At 43.1% G+C, this 18,630-nt stretch overlaps 1 protein-coding gene across 6 annotated transcripts in view; it reads right to left on the bottom strand.

Annotated features, from left to right (window-relative positions):
• The window catches only part of MAP3K4 (mitogen-activated protein kinase kinase kinase 4), a 162,712-nt gene that overhangs the window by 72,625 nt on the left and 71,457 nt on the right, over positions 1 to 18,630 (bottom strand). For all 6 annotated transcript variants that reach the window (XM_056566781.1, XM_056566782.1, XM_056566783.1 and 3 more), the window contains exons 5-6: positions 11,481 to 11,627; positions 426 to 583 (exon numbers count right to left, since the gene is read on the bottom strand). In XM_056566781.1, the coding sequence (XP_056422756.1) occupies positions 426 to 583; positions 11,481 to 11,627 (305 nt within the window). The remainder of the gene's footprint in view (positions 1 to 425; positions 584 to 11,480; positions 11,628 to 18,630) is intronic.

Genomic DNA, 18,630 nt, shown 5'->3' with positions numbered 1-18,630 from the left:
AATGGCATTAACGGGTGTATTTTCTAACGTATGTCGGCCATAGACTTCAATGTTAAAAATAACATATGTTAATATACCAGTTTCTTGTCACGTGCGAAAAATTAGTGCATGTCACGTTATTTCTCCCGTCACAACTAACGGACGTTAGTCATGACGGGCTATAACGTGTGACAAAGGGTAAACGAAAAAACCCATTGACTTGAATGGGGTTGTTTAACATGTGTTAATAATTATGTTTCAAACGTACGTGTATTAACGGGAGAACCTCAGTGTGAAAGCAGCCTAAACTCCAGTACGACAGACCTTAATCACTGACAGTCACTGGGTCTCTCGGTTGTTGTCTCATCACGCAACGTACTGTGTGGTTTTCTTACAATAGATAAAAAAGCTGAATGATCTGCTACTGGAGCTAATTACTTTCTTACCAGAAGAGTTTTCCAGCCTGAGCTTCTCCTCCCCTTATGTAAGGAGTAATTTCTTTGGTGAAATTCCATTCTTCCTCCAGAAGGTTCTTTAGGCTATGCGATGCCTGAGGTAACTGTTGCAACATCTGGATCCAGCTTCTCATGTAGTCAAAGTACACCTAGCATTCGTAAAGGACATCACTAGTGTTTATTTAGTGTAAAGCTAGAACATTAAAATTATCTTTTTACACAGATAACATCTGCATTGTTGTCGTCCTGCCACGATTTTAACCCCTTAAAGGACTCAGGGTTAATCCGTTTTTGCACTTTCGTTTTTTCCTCCTAACCTTTAAAAAAAATCGTAATTCTTAAAAATTTTGCACCTAAAAATCCATATGATGGCTTATTTTTTGCGCCAGCAATTATACTTTGTAATGACATCAGAAATTTTATCCAAAAATCTACAGCGAAACAGGAAAAAAAATTGTGCGACAAAATTGAAGAAAAAAACCCGCCATTTTGTAAATTTTGGGTGCTTCCGTTTCTACGCAGTATATTTTTGGGTAAAAATGACACCTTTTCTTTATTCTGTAGGTCCATACGGTTAAAATGATACCCTACTTATATAGGTTTGATTTTTTTGTACTTCTGGAAAAAATCATAACTACATGCAGGAAAATGTATACGTTTTAAATAGTCATCTTCTGACCCCTATAACTTTTTTTTCTGCATACAGAGCGGTATGAGGGCTCATTTTTTGCGCCGTGATCTGAAGTTTTTATCGGTACCATTTTTGTATTGATCGGACTTTTTGATCGCTTTTTATTCATTTTTCATTATATAAAAAGTGACCAAAAATACTCTATTTTGGACTTTGGAACTTTTTTGCACGTACGCCATTGACCGTGCAGTTTAACGATACATTTTTATAATTTGGACATTTCCGCACACGGCAATACATATATGTTTATTTTTATTAACACTTTTTTTTTAATGGGAAAAGGGGGGTGATTCAAACTTTTATTAGGGAAGGGGTTAAATGATCTTTATTAACTTTTTTTTTTGCAATGTTATAGCTCCCACTGCACACACTGATCTTTTACATCGATCTTTGTTATCCCATAGGATAACATTGATCAATGATTCTACCGCTTGAATGCTCTTGCCTGGATCTCAGGCACGGAGCAGTCATTCGGCGATCGGAGACACAGAAGGAAGGTAGGGGTTCTCCTTGTGTGCTCCAGCTGAGCTAGCCGGGAGTAGTTTACTTTCACTTTAGACGCGGCGATCAACTTTGAACGCCACGTCTAAATGGTTAAGAGCGCGCTATTAGCCACAGGTCCCGGCCGGGCCCGACCCCTATGATGTGGCCCCGCGTTATAGAAAGGGAACGGACTCATGGCAATACAGGTACACCCTGAGTCCTTAAAAGGTTAAGGGAACCTTACACCATATCTTACCATATATAACACATGGATGATATATACAGTTAACTAGTCTTCCTCGCCATGTATGGGAAATGTTTTTGCCGGCAGCGATGGTAAGGATATGAAGTTTGCAAGCCAGTAAGTTGTCCCCTGGAGGGGAGCCATCCTCTGCTAGTTCCATCTTCTCAGGCTGTAATCAAACCCACTCAGCGTGATTAACTGCCCCGGGCACAGCCTACTGCATCACTCTGCTCCATCTGCTTAGGGAGGAAAGCGGTGCCACGGGCTGTTGCGCACGCTGAGGGGGTCATTACAGCCTGAGCAGTTGAGACTAGGAGAGGATGGCTCCCCACCTAGGAAACTACTTACAGGCCAGTGGAGGACACCTTTCAAATTGCATATCTTTACCATTGCTGGCAGCAGGAACATCTCCCAGACATGGTGAGGAAAAAGATTTTTACATATATAACGTGCTGCCACCTGTTATGTATGGTAAAATCTGATGACAGGTACCTTTATTCTCAGTGCTGGTTTTAAACAAAACGGACTACACAAAGAAAATCTTTCTATAACATAAGGTAATGCTTATGCGGACAGACATATCATATGACAATGCACAAAAACACAATGTACAGAACAGACAGATTAAAGAGGTATTCCAGGATTTTTTTTTATTTGACTATGCTACAGGGGCTGTAAAGTCAGTGTAGTTCATAATATAGTGTCTGTACCTGTGTGTGACGGTTTTCTCAAAATTCTTATGTGATTTTCACCACAATATTTATTTTTACCAGCATACAAAATGACTGTTGTCTCAGATTTTTCCCAGCTTGCAATGCGGCAGAGACCTGATTCACTAGTGAGCTGATGACAGGAAGCCTGTCTGCTTCAATGGGTGGAGGGATCAATCTGCAATTAATGCAACAGCTGTAGGCACCCTGTTTGAAAACCACAGGTCTTTTGTTTCAATTGGTGGGGTCGCTGATGTGTGAGAGGGAGGAAAATGGCATTGTGGGATTTGTAGTAAAAAAAACCTAAGTCAAACAGGAAATACAAGTTCACAAAAAGCTAGCCACAGTGTTATATAATCTCATGACATAGCCATTTAGCCCCAAGACAAGCGCAGATCCTTCCTAAGCATGCCCATTACTGGATAACCTTATAGTGGATAACCCTTTTAAATAACAAGCACAGAAATTAGGATAGGTAAAAAAAAAATAATAATTCTGATGGCAACAAGACAAAAAAAAAAAAAACAGGAGACGACCTAGTCTTAACAGTAGGTAAATAAAATAGGTAAGGAGAATCCATAGATAAATGCTTGTCAAGCAGACGTTCATCATTCTACATGCATTACTACAGGTGAGACATTGTCAACAGTAAATCAACCAAATGATCTTCTTTCAAATTATGTGATGCAAAAATGTAATCCATGAACTAAATGCATGACAGTAAAGTATGGTAATCTGTCATATAAAAGGAAGATACTTTCAAAGAATAAAGGGATTTTATGTACAAAATGTTTAGAGAATGTGCATCCTTATATTGTTTCAATGTATATGAAATAAAAAGTGAACCAACTTTTCAAAAAATATTGGTTAAAAATGACCTACCAATTTGTGTACACACTTCACATGCAGACCTGTGGTCTCTATGGTTATAAAAGACCATATTACTCCAAATCTATCAGCCTTTTTGTCTACTACCCAAGAAGTCAAAGACTGATTGCAAAACATTTCTAGGATAGTTTCTAGGAGTGTTCTAAAGGATATGCTCAGTCCATACTCTGGGCCTCCAACGAATCCTTATGATAAAAGGGGCTGCAGTGTTGATTCAGCACCACAGCATTTTCTCTATTTTTCTCAGAAAAGAAAATCTTGAAGAGTTAAAGGGCGTGTGGCATCACATCGCTAAATTCAGGAGCCGTGCACAGCAGATACCGGAGCTCTGTGATACCAAAAATAGATTAACATTTTTCTACTCTACTAGGTCATATTAAGTATGCTGATGTATTCCATCAAAAAAAGTGTGTCCGCAAAGTTTTTTTCTCCCCGTTTGGTAGCCAAACCTCATTTATGTAATCAGCATACTCACTATTCCACTAACACTTCAGAAGACTCATTTCATCACTGGGCTTTAGAAAATGTTTCAGAAGAGGATTGTTAGATCGGATCTTCTGTTTAACAAGCTCATCAAGATAATTTCCAAAGAAAACATGACTCAAATAATAAAAAAGGAATTGTTAACTTTAAGACCGAAGTCTTTACTTAGATAACTTGCAATACAGGTACAGACACGTCAAGGGAATTAATTCTAAATACACACACACACACATATTATATACACACACACACACACACACACACACACTAAAACATTCCAATTTTATGCGATATGTCAGTACAGTACAGCCCTTACAAAATTAAAAAGCAGGCATCCTTTCTTCTGCTGAATGATCTCCTGCTTAAAGCAGATCTATCAGACTATGCTGCCCTATGTAGGATATAGGGAATAATAAGTTGGCCAATAGGAGAGCGGAGCTGTGTTTATTACTACACAACCCTTACACATAGCAGCATAGTCTGTATGAGAGGTATGCTTTAACCCCTTAAGGACTGAGCCCTTTTTCACCTTAAGGACTGGGCCATTTTTTGCAATTCTGACTACTGTCAATTTAAACATTAATAACTCTGGAATGCTTTTAGTTATCATTCTGATTCAGAGATTCTTTTTTCGTGACATATTCTATTTTAACATAGTGGTAAAATTTTGTGGTAACTTGCATCCTTTCTTGGTGAAAAATCCCAAAATTTGATGAAAAAATTTGAAAAATGTTGCATTTTTCTAACTTTGAAGCTCTCTGCTTGTAAGGAAAATGGATATTTCAAATAAAAAAAATTTTTATTCACACATACAATATGTCTACTTTAAGTTTGCATCATAAAATTGACAAGTTTTTACTTTTGGAAGACACCAGAGGGCTTCAAAGTTCAGCAGCAATTTTCCAATTTTTCACAAAATTTTGAAACTCGCTTTTTTTCAGGGACCAGTTCAGGTTTAAAGTGGATTTGAAGGGTCTTCATATTAGAAATACCCCACAAATTACCCCATTATAAAAACTACACCCCCAAAGTATTCAAAATGACATTCAGTCAGCTTTTTAACCCTTTAGGTGTTTCACAGGAATAGCAGCAAAGTGAAGGAGAAAATTCAAAATCTTCATTTTTTACACTCGTATGTTCTTGTAAACCCAATTTTTTAATGTTTGCTTGTATTTGAAACCCAATTTCTCTCGAGTAAGCACATACCTCATATGTACATCTAAAGTGTTCGGCGGGCGCAGTAGAGGGCTCAGAAGGGAAGGAGCGACAAATGGTTTTTGGGGGGCATGTGACCTTTAGGAAGCCCCTATGGTGCCAGAACAGCAAAAAACAAAACACATGGCATACCATTTTGGAAACTAGACCCCTCGGGGAACATAACAAGGGGTAAAGTGAACCTTAATACCCCACAGGTGTTTCACGACTTTTGCATATGTAAAAATATATATATTTTTTTCCTAAGATGCTTGTTTTCCCCAAAAATTACATTTTAAAAAAGGGTAATAGCAGAAAATACCCCCCCCCCCCAAAAAAATTTAAAGCCCAATTTCCCCCGATTCAGAAAACACCCCATATGGGGGTGAAAAGTGCTCTGCTGGCGCACTACAGGTCTCAGAAGAGAAGGAGTGATATTTGGCTTTTTGAAAGCAAATTTTGCTCTGGGGGCATGCCACATTTAGAAGCCCCTATGGTGCCAGAACAGCAAAAAAAACAAAAAAACAACATGGCATACTATTTTGGAAACTAGACCCCTCGGGAAACATAAGGGGTTAAGTGAACCTTTATACCCCACAAGCGTTTCACGACTTTTGCATATGTAAAAAAAAATACCCCCCAAAATTTGTAACACAATTTCTCCCGAGAACGGTGATACCCCATATGTGACCCTAAACTGTTGCCTTGAAATACGACAGGGCTCCAAAGTGAGAGCGCCATGCGCATTTGAGGCCTAAATTAGGGATTGCATAGGGGTGGACATAGGGGTATTCTATGCCAGTGATTCCCAAACAGGGTGCCTCCAGCTGTTGTAAAACTCCCAGCATGCCTGGACAGTCAGTGGCTGTCTGGTAATACTGGGAGTAGTAGTTTTGCAACAGCTGGAGGCTCCGTTTTGGAAACAGTGGCGTACCAGATGTTTTTCTTTTTTATTGGGGAGGGGGGCTGTGTAGGGGTATGTGTATATGTAGTGTCTTTTATTTTAATTTTATTTTGTGTTAGTGTAGTGTTTTTAGGGTACAGTCACACGGGCGGGGGTTCACAGTAGTTTCTCGCTGGCAGTTTGAGCTGCTGGGGGGGGGGGGACATCCAGCTGTTGCAAAACTACAACTCCCAGCATGCGCTGACAGACTGTACATGCTGAGTTTTAGTTTTGCAACAGCTGTAGGCACACTGAGTTAGGTCACAAACTCAGTGATACACAACCAGTGTTTCACAACCAGTGTGCATCCAGCCGTTGCAAAACTACAACTCCCAGTATGTACGGTGCATGCTGGGAGTTGTAGTTTGCCACAGCTGGAGGCACACCGATCGTGAAACACTGAGTTAGGTAAAAAAAAAAAAAACTGTGTTTCACAAACAGTGTGCCTTCAGCTGTTGCAAAATTACAACTCTAAGCAGTCACCGACAGCCAACGGGCATGCTGGGAGTTCTAGTTATGCAACCAGCAGATGCACCACTACAACTCCCAGCATTTACTTTAGCTGTTTGTGCAAGCTGGGAGTTGTAGTTATACAACAGCTGAAGGTACACTTTTCCATAGAAAAAATGTGTCTTCAGCTGTTGCAAAACTATAAATCCCAGCATGCCCATAAGGGAATGCTGGGAGTTGTGATGGTCTGCATCCTGCTATTGCATAACTACAGCTCCCAGCATGCCCTTTTTTGCATGGTGGGAGCTGTTGCTAAGCAACAGCAGGAGGCTGTCACTCAGCTCCTGCAGTGGCGGCGTGGAGCAGCAGTTGGTCAGTCCCTCGTCGCCGCCACTCCTGGGGCCCCGATCCCAACAGGGACGCTGGGGATCGGGGTCCCAAGGTGCTGGGGTCCTCTTCCCGCACCCGATCACGTCCTCCGGAAGAAGGGCGGAGCGGGTTGAGGGAGTGACACCTGCAGCAGGTGCCCTGATTGGTCGGCCAGTAAACCGGCCGACGAATCAGGACGATCGTGAGGTGGCACCAGTGCCACTTCACCCCTGCTGGCTATGGCTGAGTGCTTAAATGGGCACTGTCACCAACTTTATTTTTTGATATGTTGTAGTACTTCTGTACTACAACATCTCTAATATACTTTTATTTTTTTTTTTTATTAAAATGTTTTAATTTACATTTGAAAACCGGCCACTAGGGGTCTCCCTCCTAGTGGCCGGCTGCAGCCTGGCATGACGTCACGCCTGAAAAGGGACTTATTTTAGCCTGGCAATCAGTCCTTTTTCAGTTAGGCTGCATTCGCTCCCTGTTGCCGGACTCTGCAGTAAGTGTAATGAGGAACGGGGTATGCGGGAGGGGGGTTTGTGATGGAGGGAACGAGGTATGCGGGGGGGGGGGGGGGTTGTGATGGAGGGAACGGGGTGTGGCGCGGGGGGGGGGGGGGAGGGAGACTGAGGGGACAGGCTAGCGCTGCAGCGCCGCTTGTAACTAACTAATAGTTTATCTACACAGGGTGCCTCCAGCTGTTTCAATACTAAAACTCCCAGCATGCCCTGACAGCCAATAGTTGTAGTGGTGAAACAGCTGGAGGCACCCTGTGTAGATGAACTAAGGGCGGAAGTCCCCCCCAGCAGGCATCAGTGACGTGGTGCCTGCTGGGGAAGTCTGCCTGGCAGTGAGCACACTGGCCAGGCAGACAAAAGGCATTTTTAATATAGTAAAAATAAAAATTAAAAGCAGGGAGGGGGTTAGGGATAGATTGGCAATAGGTAGGGACAGAAAAAAAAAATAGGATGGTCGGAGCTACCCTTTAAGGACTCGGAAAAGGGGCCGTTTGAGTACGTCCTGCGTCCTTAAGGGGTTAAAGGGGTTATGAAGGAAAAAACTTCTTTTTATATATTTCAACTGGCTGCAGAAAGTTAAACAGATTTGTAAATTACTTCTATTAAAAAAAATCTAAATTACTCAGTACTTGAGCTGCTGAAGTTGAGTTGTTCTTTTCTGTCTAAGTGCTCTCTGATGACACCTGTCTCAGGAACTGTCCAGAGTAGAAGCAAATCCCCATAGCCCCCCATGCCCCCTGACGAAGCGCATTGGCGTGAAACATACGTTGGGGTAAGTGCATGTGGTGCATGGCTCTGCATTGGTAATTCATTTCTGATGTATGTTTTGTTTGTCCACTATCATGAGTATCCTTATTGAGGTTGTACATATCTCTATTCTATTACTCTGATGTGGTGTTTGCATTATATTCCAGTATATGATCCTTTAAACCAATGTTTCAGTCTGTAGTTTCCTGCTATATTATACAGCTATGTGCACTGTGCCTGTTTTAATATTTGTCTTTTTTTTTTTTTTTAACGGATTACTGCATTAATAAAGTTTTGTACATATTTGTATACTTGTTGTTGCTGATCAAATTATTTTGGTGATAAGTTTTCCGTGTGGCTATCTCAGCAACTTTTCCCCACTGAGTTTTTCGTCATTTGGTGACACGAACTCAGAAAATAACGCAAACTAAGGTAAACACAATTGTATTTTTTGGACTTTAATGTATAATTTTTTGTCCAGTGCTATACAAGTAAACATGGTTGTTACCACATAAATGGAAGCATTGAAGTCAAACTGGGCATTAATATCTTTACTTCCCACAACTTAAAGGTGTTATCCTGCCAGAACCGGGTATTTCCTGTTGGATTTTGTTCTCTTCACTACACATCCCACAGTTCCATGCTTGAAAGTTTGAGGTCACTTTCCTTCCTCCCACCCATTGAAACACAGTGTTTTCTAACCAGGGGGCCTGCAGCTGTTGCAAAATTTAAGCTGGACAGGCTCCCTCTGATCACTTGACTAGTGATGTCAGGTCTCGATGCACTGCAACCTGGGAAATCCCGAGACATGAGTAATTTTGCATGCAGTTAAAAATAACTATTGGGGCGATATTCACAGAAGAATTGCAAGATCACCATCACACACAGGTACAAACTATTATGAACTACACTAACTGTACAGCTCCTGTAGCATAGTCAAGTAAAAAAAAAAATCCTGGAATACCCCTTTAAGGCAAAATCTCATCTGCTAAGTATTACACGTTCTTACCTTGCGGTCACAAATAAAATAAATATTAAATTACAATCTACAACATTCAGGTTATTTGAGGATGTTACCCACTAAAAACAATGGAAAAGAGCCACAGCTGGTTTTACACAAATACATTAATTTGTGTGTGATGGATTCAAAATGTTCAATGTCTACATAGTCAAAATGTTGCTTACAGATCATGATAAACAGGTAAAAAAAAAACAATCCAATAAAAAGAGAGGTCTACCATCTCTTGACTACTATTGGCTTTGAAATGAAGGGATACATGTTCTGTGTGGAGCCCAACTAACAACAAGCATTCATACTACACAAGAGAGGCAGCGGGAGATTAGGGAGGTAAACAAGTGGCTCAGAAGCTGGTGTAGGAAGGAGGGGTTTGGGTTCATGGAGAACTGGGCTGACTTCGCTGTTGGTTATCGGCTCTACCGTAATGACGGGCTGCACCTCAAAGGGGAAAGGTGCAGCTGAACTTGGGGAGAAGATGGCTAGAAGGGTGGAGGAGTGTTTAAACTAGGGACTGGGGGGGGGGGGAGGGAACCTACAACGTAGAGGGGGAAGATACTGTATATAGAGACTTATTAATGTACCTGGGGGTGGAGCGGAGGGAGGGGTTAGAATAGTTAATAGGGATAGGCTTCAAAGGAAGAAAAACCATATGCCATTGAATTGCATGTTGACTAATGTCAGAAGTCTGACCAATAAAACTGATGAACTGGAGTGGTTGATGTCTGAGGAGGAGTTTGACATAGTGGGTATAACAGAGACTTTGTTGGATGATAGCTATGACTGGGACCTGATCCTATCACCGCCAGCGAAGAATTAATATGGAAAAAAAATGATTAAACTCTGGTCTGCCATGTAAGATAAAACAAGTAAAAAAAAAAATAATATTATAGCTGCCTCTACGTTAAGTCTTAGAGGAACACCCCAAAGCTAATACACTGTGCTAATACATGGGCAGGGCCAGTAGCGACTAAAAGAACACCAAAGCTCAGAACACATAGCACAAGGCTCCTTCACACGCATATTTTTTCAGCTTGTAAAAGTCACAAATAGTTTTAAAAAAAAAGTGTTCTTTTTTTAAGGGGGGGGGGGGCGTCACTATTTATAACATTTAAACATGCATAGTTCAAATGAAGCTGGTGGGAAAAGTGTCAGCAAATAAAAGTAGCTGGTTCATGCAGAGTTTTGGAAAACACAGAATTTAAAGGAGAGACCCAGGATTAGAAAAATTATTTTAGACACAAGTTTTTATTTGATGGGTGGTGCAGACTTCCAGGTATCGGCACCCGAAAGTACCAGCTGAGATAGGTAGAAGATTTGAAGAGGAGAAAATCCTGGATACCACAAGATAAATCATGACTATTTGAATCCCAGATATAATATAAAGGTAGGCCATTAACACAATGGGGGAGATTTATCAAAACCTACCCAGAGGAAAAGTTGCTGAGTTGCCCATAGCAACCAATCAGATCACTTCATTTTTCAGAGACCTTTTTAAGCAATTTGATTGGATGCTATGGGCAACTGAGCAACTTTTCCTCTGGACAGTATTTGATAAATCTCCCCCAATGTGTTTCAGGGCTTTGGAGCCCTTCATCAGATGAATGGCAAAGAGCTGTCATGTTCTCATTAGGGGTGGTGTCTATTACACTACATAATAGGGCGAGTAGTTCCACAATGGGGGTCACTATCCCATGTACACTTGATTGTGGTTGACATTTTGCCCTAGCAGAAGCTATGTTGCTTATTTGAGTTCTTGTTGCCTTTCTGTCAACAAGAACCAGTCTGACCATTCTCCTCAGTCATCAACAAGGCATTTCAGTCCACACAACTGCAGGTCACTGTATTTTTTCTCTTTTTCTGACCATTCTCTGTAAATTCTAGAGAGAGTTGTGCATGAAAATCCTAGCAGATCAGCAGTTTCTGCCACACAAATCACAATGACTTACCGTAAATTGACATTTCTTCCACATTATGAAGCTCAGATTGAACGTTATCAAGTTGTTTTGGCCATGTCTACATGCCATGTAATTGGCTAATTAGATATTTGTACTAACAAGCAATTGAACAGGTGTACCTCAAAGTGGCCAGCAATCTAAGTTTATTTACAACTTTTACTCCCACATCTATCTAGAGGCTGGATAGTATGTGGAGGAACAGAAAACCATACAGAGAAAAGGGTATATAGGGAGAAAACTGCACGCATGAGAAGCACACACACTGATATTTCTACTGAAAGCAATTAGATTACAGAGCATCTAAAATGTATATATATTTTTTTTTTTTAAATAAATCAACTTACCATTAACATTTTATGCAGGTCTTCCTCAAAAGCATCAATATTACAGTCTGACTTGTGAAAATCATCTAGTACTTCTCGCAGCATGAACTGATAATATTGCTTCATAAGCAGTCCACCTTTCAGCACTTCTTTGCACTCTCTCACTAACTGAAAGGAAAACAGACCACGTCATTATTTTCTGATGGAGAATATGTATTGCATGAGAGCCAAATGGCCATTGGGGATATGTAACCTGTCCAGTCTTACGGGATGCATTTCCTTTTATTGCAGGGATGTGAAATTCCTATTGCACGACGCCCAGAACATGCAGTCCCGGGCGCCGGGCAAGTGAATTTTTCTGGCCCTTTGCCCTGCTTCGGCTTAGCCCTGCTTCGCACAAGTGTGGCGGCGCTCAGCAGTCTGTATGGAGCGGGCTGGCTCCCAACTCCAGCCCACTCTGTTCACTGGTGTCCGTGGCTCTGTCATTGATAGATTCTGGCTGGACTAGGGTCTATCAATAGATCGCAGAGAACACAGATCAATGGAGTTCAATAGAACTCTATTGATCTGTATGAGGAATCTAGTGATTCCTCCTAAAAGTCTAATAAAGTGTATAAAAAATTTAAAAAAAGGAACTGTGGGACCGCACAACCAAAAAGAGAAATAGGTGATGGGTGCCAGCAGTCTATTGTCCTAGGTGACGGATCAAAAGGCAATCAAAGTAAAAAAAGAATTCTGCAGCACTCCAAGATAGATGCAAAAGGTGGTGGATTTATTAGCCTGACGGCAAAGCTATGCCATCAGGCTAATAAATCCACCACCTTTTGCATCTATCTAAAAATTAAGTATTTCTCACAGAAAAGGATTGCAGTAACACGTTTTGCTATACACATGTTTATTCCCTTTGTGTGTCTTGACAGCAAGCAAACGAATCCTCCAGTATGGCGACGGGATAGAGCGCGCAGGACAGCCAGGTAAAGGAAATAAGGTTTATTCACCCATGATGCAACGCGTTTCACAGATAGACTGCTTCATCAGGCCTGATGAAGCAGTCTGTGAAACGCGTTGCATCATGGGTGAATAAACCTCATTTCCTTTACCTGTGTGTCCTGCGCTCTCTATCCCGTCGCCATACTGGAGGATTTGTTTGCTTGCTGTCCGCTTTTTGACGTTGAGTAGCTGCAGATGCCATACCATTCATACAAATACCCATTGTTACACTTGGCTGAGTGTAACTAATCACGGTAAGCGCTTCTTATATTTAAAGTAAAAACAACGAATCAGACCGGCAGACTCCCCACGTTTCTCTTCTTCTTTATTTGCGTAAGCAAGGCATAGACAGATACTCACAAACTTGGGGGATAGGACGTGCAGTGGGGGGACAAACTGGCAACAGACTCCGTTTCGCACGGACCACCGTGCTTCCTCCGGCCATACTAACTTTCTAGTGAAAGTGGATTATATACAGGTAACCAACCCAACCCACCTGGTCAGCTGACAGGACGTGTGTGACGTGTGTTCTGACACGGCCAGGTGGGTGGAAAGTAAATCTCAAAAACAAGCTGTCAGTTCTGTGCGATCATTTAACCCTAGGACTCCCGGGGCTCCCGACTTGATGATCCAAAGCGTCTTCCTCCGGAGCAGCTTTGCATCCATTCGTTCACTCCCGGTGAACGTAACTCTTTCCAACCCTAGAAACCGCAGGCATTGAGGGTTGTTCTCATGTGATTCGCTTACATGTGCCTGTAACCTAGATGCGCCAGGGCGACCCGTGCGAATGGAGTAAAAATGCTCCCTGATTCGGGTACATAACTGGCGACTGGTTTGGCCTATGTAAAAGAAATCACAAGGACACAGAATGGCATATACGACATTTTTTGTTTTACAGGTAATTAAATCGTTAATTATATGCTGTACAGAAAGTTAGTATGGCCAGAGGAAGCACGGTGGTCCGTGCGAAACGGAGTCTGTTGCCAGTTTGTCCCCCCACTGCACGTCCTATCCCCCAAGTTTGTGAGTATATGTCTATGCCTTGCTTACGCAAATAAAGAAGAAGAGAAACGTGGTGAGTCTGCCGGTCTGATTCGTTGTTTTTACTCTATCATTTCTACTGTGCCTCAGCTTTGACCAGAGCACCACCACCCTCATTTACATCCATCCACCTATACCACATTGAGTCCAACAATATACAGCAGTGCCGTGCCACTTGCCTTATCTTCCATACCTGCTTCTTATATTTAGCCCTTGCCGTGTATCAACGATATCATACCACGGAGCGCTGTCTCTCTTTTATTCTTTGTGTGTCTTGATACTAAACCAAAAATGGGAGGGAAAAAAGCAAATTGGACAATGTCCCACCAAACTCCAAAATGGTCTGAACAGAATTATTGGCACCCTTAACTTAATATTTGGTTGCACACCCTTTGGAAAAAATAACTGAAATCAGTCGCTTCCTTTAACCATCCATAAGCATCTTATACCTCTCAGCTGGAATGTTAGACCACTCTTCCTTTGCAAACTGCTCCAGGTCTCTCTTATTGGAAGAGCGCCTTTTCCCAACAGCAATTTTAAGATCTCTCCACAGGTGTTCAATGGGATTTGAACTCATTGCTGGCCACTTCTGAACTCTCCAGCGCTTTGTTGCCATCCATTTTTGGGTGCTTTTTGATGAATGTTTGGGGTCATTGGGGGAGATTTATCAAAACCTGTGCAGAGGAAAAGTAGCCGAGTCGCCGATAGCAACCATATTGCTTCTTTCATTTTTAACAAGGCCTCTTCAAAATGAAAGAAGCGATCTGATTGGTTGCTATGGGCTACTGGGCAACTTTTCCTCTGCACAGGTATTGATAAATCTCCCCCATTGTCCTGCTGGAAGACCCAAGATCTCAGATGCAAACCCAGCTTTTTGACACTGGGCTGTACAGTGCGACCCAAAATCCGTTGGTAATCCTCAGATTTAATGATGCCTTGCACACATTCAAAGCACCCAGTGCCAGAGGCAGCAATGCAACCCCAAAACATCATTGAACCTCCACCATATTTCACTGTAGGTACTGTGTTCTTTTCTTTGTAGACTTCATTCTGTTTTCAGTAAACAGTAAAATGATGTGCTTTACCAAAAAGATCTATCTTGGTCTCATCTGTCCACAAGAAGGATTTTGGCTTACTCAAGTTAATTTTGGCAAAATGTAGTCCTCCTAGATCTCCTGCCATAGCGTTTCATTTAATTTAAATGTCAACAGATAGTTCATGCTGACACTGATGCTACCTGAGCCTGCAGGACAGCTTGAATATCTTTGGAACTTGTTTGGGGCTGCTTATTCACCATCCGGACTATCCTGCGTTGACACCTATCATCAATTTTTCTCTTCCGTCCATGTCCAGGGAGATTAGCTACAGTGCCATGGGTTGCAAACTTCTTGATAATGTTGCGCACTGTGGACAAAGGCAAATCTAGATCTCTGGAGATGGACTTGTAACCTTGAGATTGTTGATCTTCCACAATTTTGGAGACTGTTCTCTTTTCTTTATGTTGTCCATGTTTAGTGTGGCACACGCAGACACACAATGCAAAGACTAAGTGAACTTCTCTCCTTTTTATCTACTTTCAGGTGTGATTTTTATATTGCCCACCCCTGTTACTTACTTGCCCCAGGTGAGTTTAAAGGAGCATAACATGCTTGAAACAATCTTATTTTTCCATAATTTTGAAAGGGTGCCAATAATTTGGTCTAGCCAATTTTTTGAGTTTGGTGTGACATTATGACATTAGCTTATTTCCTCCTTTTTTGGTTTTGTTCTAATACACACCAAGGGAATAAACATTTAATTCCCTGGTTGAACTTGATGGACATAGGTCTTTTTTTTAACCGTACTAACTATGTAACTATGTGTTTAGCAAAACATGTGCTACTGCAATCCTTTTCTGTGAGAAATAGTTAATTTTCTTGAAAAATTTCAGGGGTGCCAACATTTACGGCCATGACTGCATAATATTAGCCCAGGGGAATCAGAGGGGGGGAGAGAAATAATGGCACAAGGGCTTTAAGATGGAGGGGAGGGATAATGACTAAAGGGGATCAGAGGGAGGGGGTAATTATGGCACAGGGGGAATTAAGATGGAGGGGGGGAAATGATTATTCCCCCCCCCCCCCCCATCTTTATGCCCTTGTGCCATTATTTCCCCTCCCTCTGATTCCCTTTTGCCATAGAGGATAATAATGGCACAAGGGGATTAAGATGGAGGGGCGAATAATGGCATAGGGGATTAGAGGGAGGGGGGAAATAATGGCACAAGGGGATTAAGCATCACATTAGTATGGTGCTAAGCACACGCCATTATGAAAAGAAGTGATTTTATGACTTATTTTGTCGTGGGTACCCCTCGCACGTAAGTTCCAAGCAAATTTACGTGCAAGGGGTACCCGCAGACATGCTTTCCCCCTTTGGCGGTACAGTCGCGAAAAAGGTTGAGAACCACTGATCTATGGTGTAAGTTGCATCATGCATTTTATAAACCTTACTTCATTACTTTGAGAAGACAAGAAGGGAAAAAGAGGGCGCTCCTAGTGCAATAAGGTAAGTGATGTTATAATCCCCGCCAGAGTATACCCAGCTTACCAGAATGTGTTGTGCTGAGGGCCCAACACCTTGATGTGCATATAAGCTTTCTAGGTTTACGGGAGAAATCCTGTCGATACGGAGGTGGCAGCTTACACATGGACCCGATCCTCAGCAGGGGCGCTGGTAGCAGTACTTTATCAATGGTAGTGGGAACAATAAGTCTTGTATCCCATAAAAAAATGTGGATCTGGTCTTTTTTCATCCTTATGAACTATGTTACTAGTGAACCGCCATATTATGATAAAATGGATGAAAGATTCAAATTTTATTTGTTTTAACCTGTACCTGTACGCCCTGAGTCCGCTCCCAATCTATAACGCGGGTGCACGGCGTGGGCCCACGACATAGCGGGTCAGGCCCGGCCTCTAACAACGGCCAGGATCCGTGGCTAATAGCACGCCGCGCGCTATTAACCCTTTAGTCGTGGCGTTCAAAGTTCAACGCCGCGTCTAAAATGAAAGTGAAACCATGACGGTTAGCTCAGGGAGCTGTTCGGGATAGCAGTCAAGCGGCAGAATCATCGATCACTGGTTTCTTATGAGAAACCAGTGATCAATGTGAAAGATCAGTGTGTGCAGTGTTATAGGTCCCTATGGGAGCTAAAACACTGCAAAAAAAAAGTGCAAAAAAAAAGTGAAGATAATTTAACCCCTCCCCTATTAAAAGTTTAAATTACCCCCCTTTTCCCATAAAAAAAAAAAAAAAACTGTGTAAATAAAAATAAACATATGTGGTATCGCCACGTGCGGAAATGTCCGAATTATAAAAAATATATCATTAATTAAACCGCACGGTCAATGGCGTGCGTGCAAAAAAATTCAAAAGTCCAAAATAGTGCATTTTTGGTCACTTTTTATATAATGAAAAAATGAATAAAAGGCGATCAGTACCGTATATTAGGGATCGACCGATATTTTTTTAGGGCCGATACCGATAATCGGTGCAGGTTAGGGCCGATAGCCGATAACTTATATCGATATTCCGGTATAAGTTATCGGCTATTTAACCCCCTGCGACACCGCTGCAGATCATTGATTTAAAGCGGGCGCTTTAAATCAATGATCTGCAGTGGCTTTTGCGGGGCCATAGGCCGCCGCCGCCACCCGCTTCTCTCCCCCTACCTTTCAGGGTGGTCCGGGCCATCCATCCATCGTTCCTGTAGTGTCCGGGGGGCGTTCCGGGTGAAGAGTGAACCGGTCCGGGCTGTCCTTCTCCGGCGGTCATCTTCTCCACTCCGGGCAGGCTCCGGCCTATTACGCTGCATAGACACCGCTGTGCAGTGACGCCTGTGCGCAGAGACGCACCTGACGTCACGGCGTCTATGCAGTGTACTAGGCCGGAGCCTGCCCGGAGTGGAGAAGAAGGACAGCCCGGACCGGTTCACTTCACCCGAAATGCCCCCGGACACTACAGGAACGATGGATGGCCCGGACCACCCCCATTACGGGTAAGTTTAATTTTTTTATTGACTCAGAGGGTGGGGGAGGGGCCCAACCGGTATAGCGGTATGGGCAAAAATCCATACCGGTATACCGTCCAGCATCACGGTGGGGGGTGCAACGCGGTGGGTCGGGGGTGCGGTTCGGGGGGCGGGGCATTATCGGCTTATCGGCAAGGTAATTGCCGATACCGATAATGCCCCAAATCGTGATTATCGGCCGATAATATCGGCCATACGGATAATCGGTCGATCCCTACCGTATATACTCGAGTATAAGCCGACCCGAATATAAGCCGAGGCCCCTAATTTCACCCCAAAATCCCAGGAAAAGTTATTGACTCAAGTATAAGCCTAGGTTGGGAATTACATCATCCCCCCGTCATCATCCAGACCCCAGTCATTAACACCCTCATCATCATCACCCTGTCATCATCCCCCCTTCATCATCACCACCTGTCATCATCCCCTTGTCATCATCCCACACCCCCCCTTCATCATCCCCTGTCATCATCCCACACCCCCCTTCATCATCCCCTTGTCATTATCACCACACGTGATCACCCCCCCAACAGACAATGTCTGATACAGTGGTCTTCAACCTGCGGACCTCCAGATGTTTCAAAACTACAACTCCCTGGCTGCCCGGGCTTGCTGGGAGTTGTAGTTTTGAAACATCTGGAGGTCCGCAGGTTGAAGACCACTGCGGCCTTCGACATCATCCAGACCCCCCACCCTCTCACCCCCTTTAGTTTTGTACTCACCTCCGCTCGGCGGGGCGTTAGGGTGCGCTGGTCCGGTGCTGCAGGACTGTCCGGTGGGGAGGTCGTCCGGTGGGAGAGTCGTTCCGGGCTGTCCATCTTCACCGGGGGGCCTCTTCTCCGCGCTACGGGCCCGGAATAGAGGCGTTGCCTTGACGACGAAGCAGAGGGATGTTGCTAATGAACGTCCCTGTGCGTCGTCGTCAAGGCAACGTGACTATTCCGGGGCCGGGCCCGAAGCACGGAGAAGAGGCCCCCCGATGAAAATGGACAGCCCGGAACGACTATCCCACCGGACGACCTCCCCACCGGACAGTCCTGCTGAAAAACTCTGCTTATACTCGAGTAT

Source organism: Hyla sarda, chromosome 3 (assembly GCF_029499605.1).
Source record: "Hyla sarda isolate aHylSar1 chromosome 3, aHylSar1.hap1, whole genome shotgun sequence".
Classification (NCBI taxonomy): domain Eukaryota; kingdom Metazoa; phylum Chordata; class Amphibia; order Anura; family Hylidae; genus Hyla; species Hyla sarda.
The sequence above is the reverse complement of the archived record's forward strand: the minus strand, read 5'-3'. Positions and strand labels throughout refer to the sequence as shown.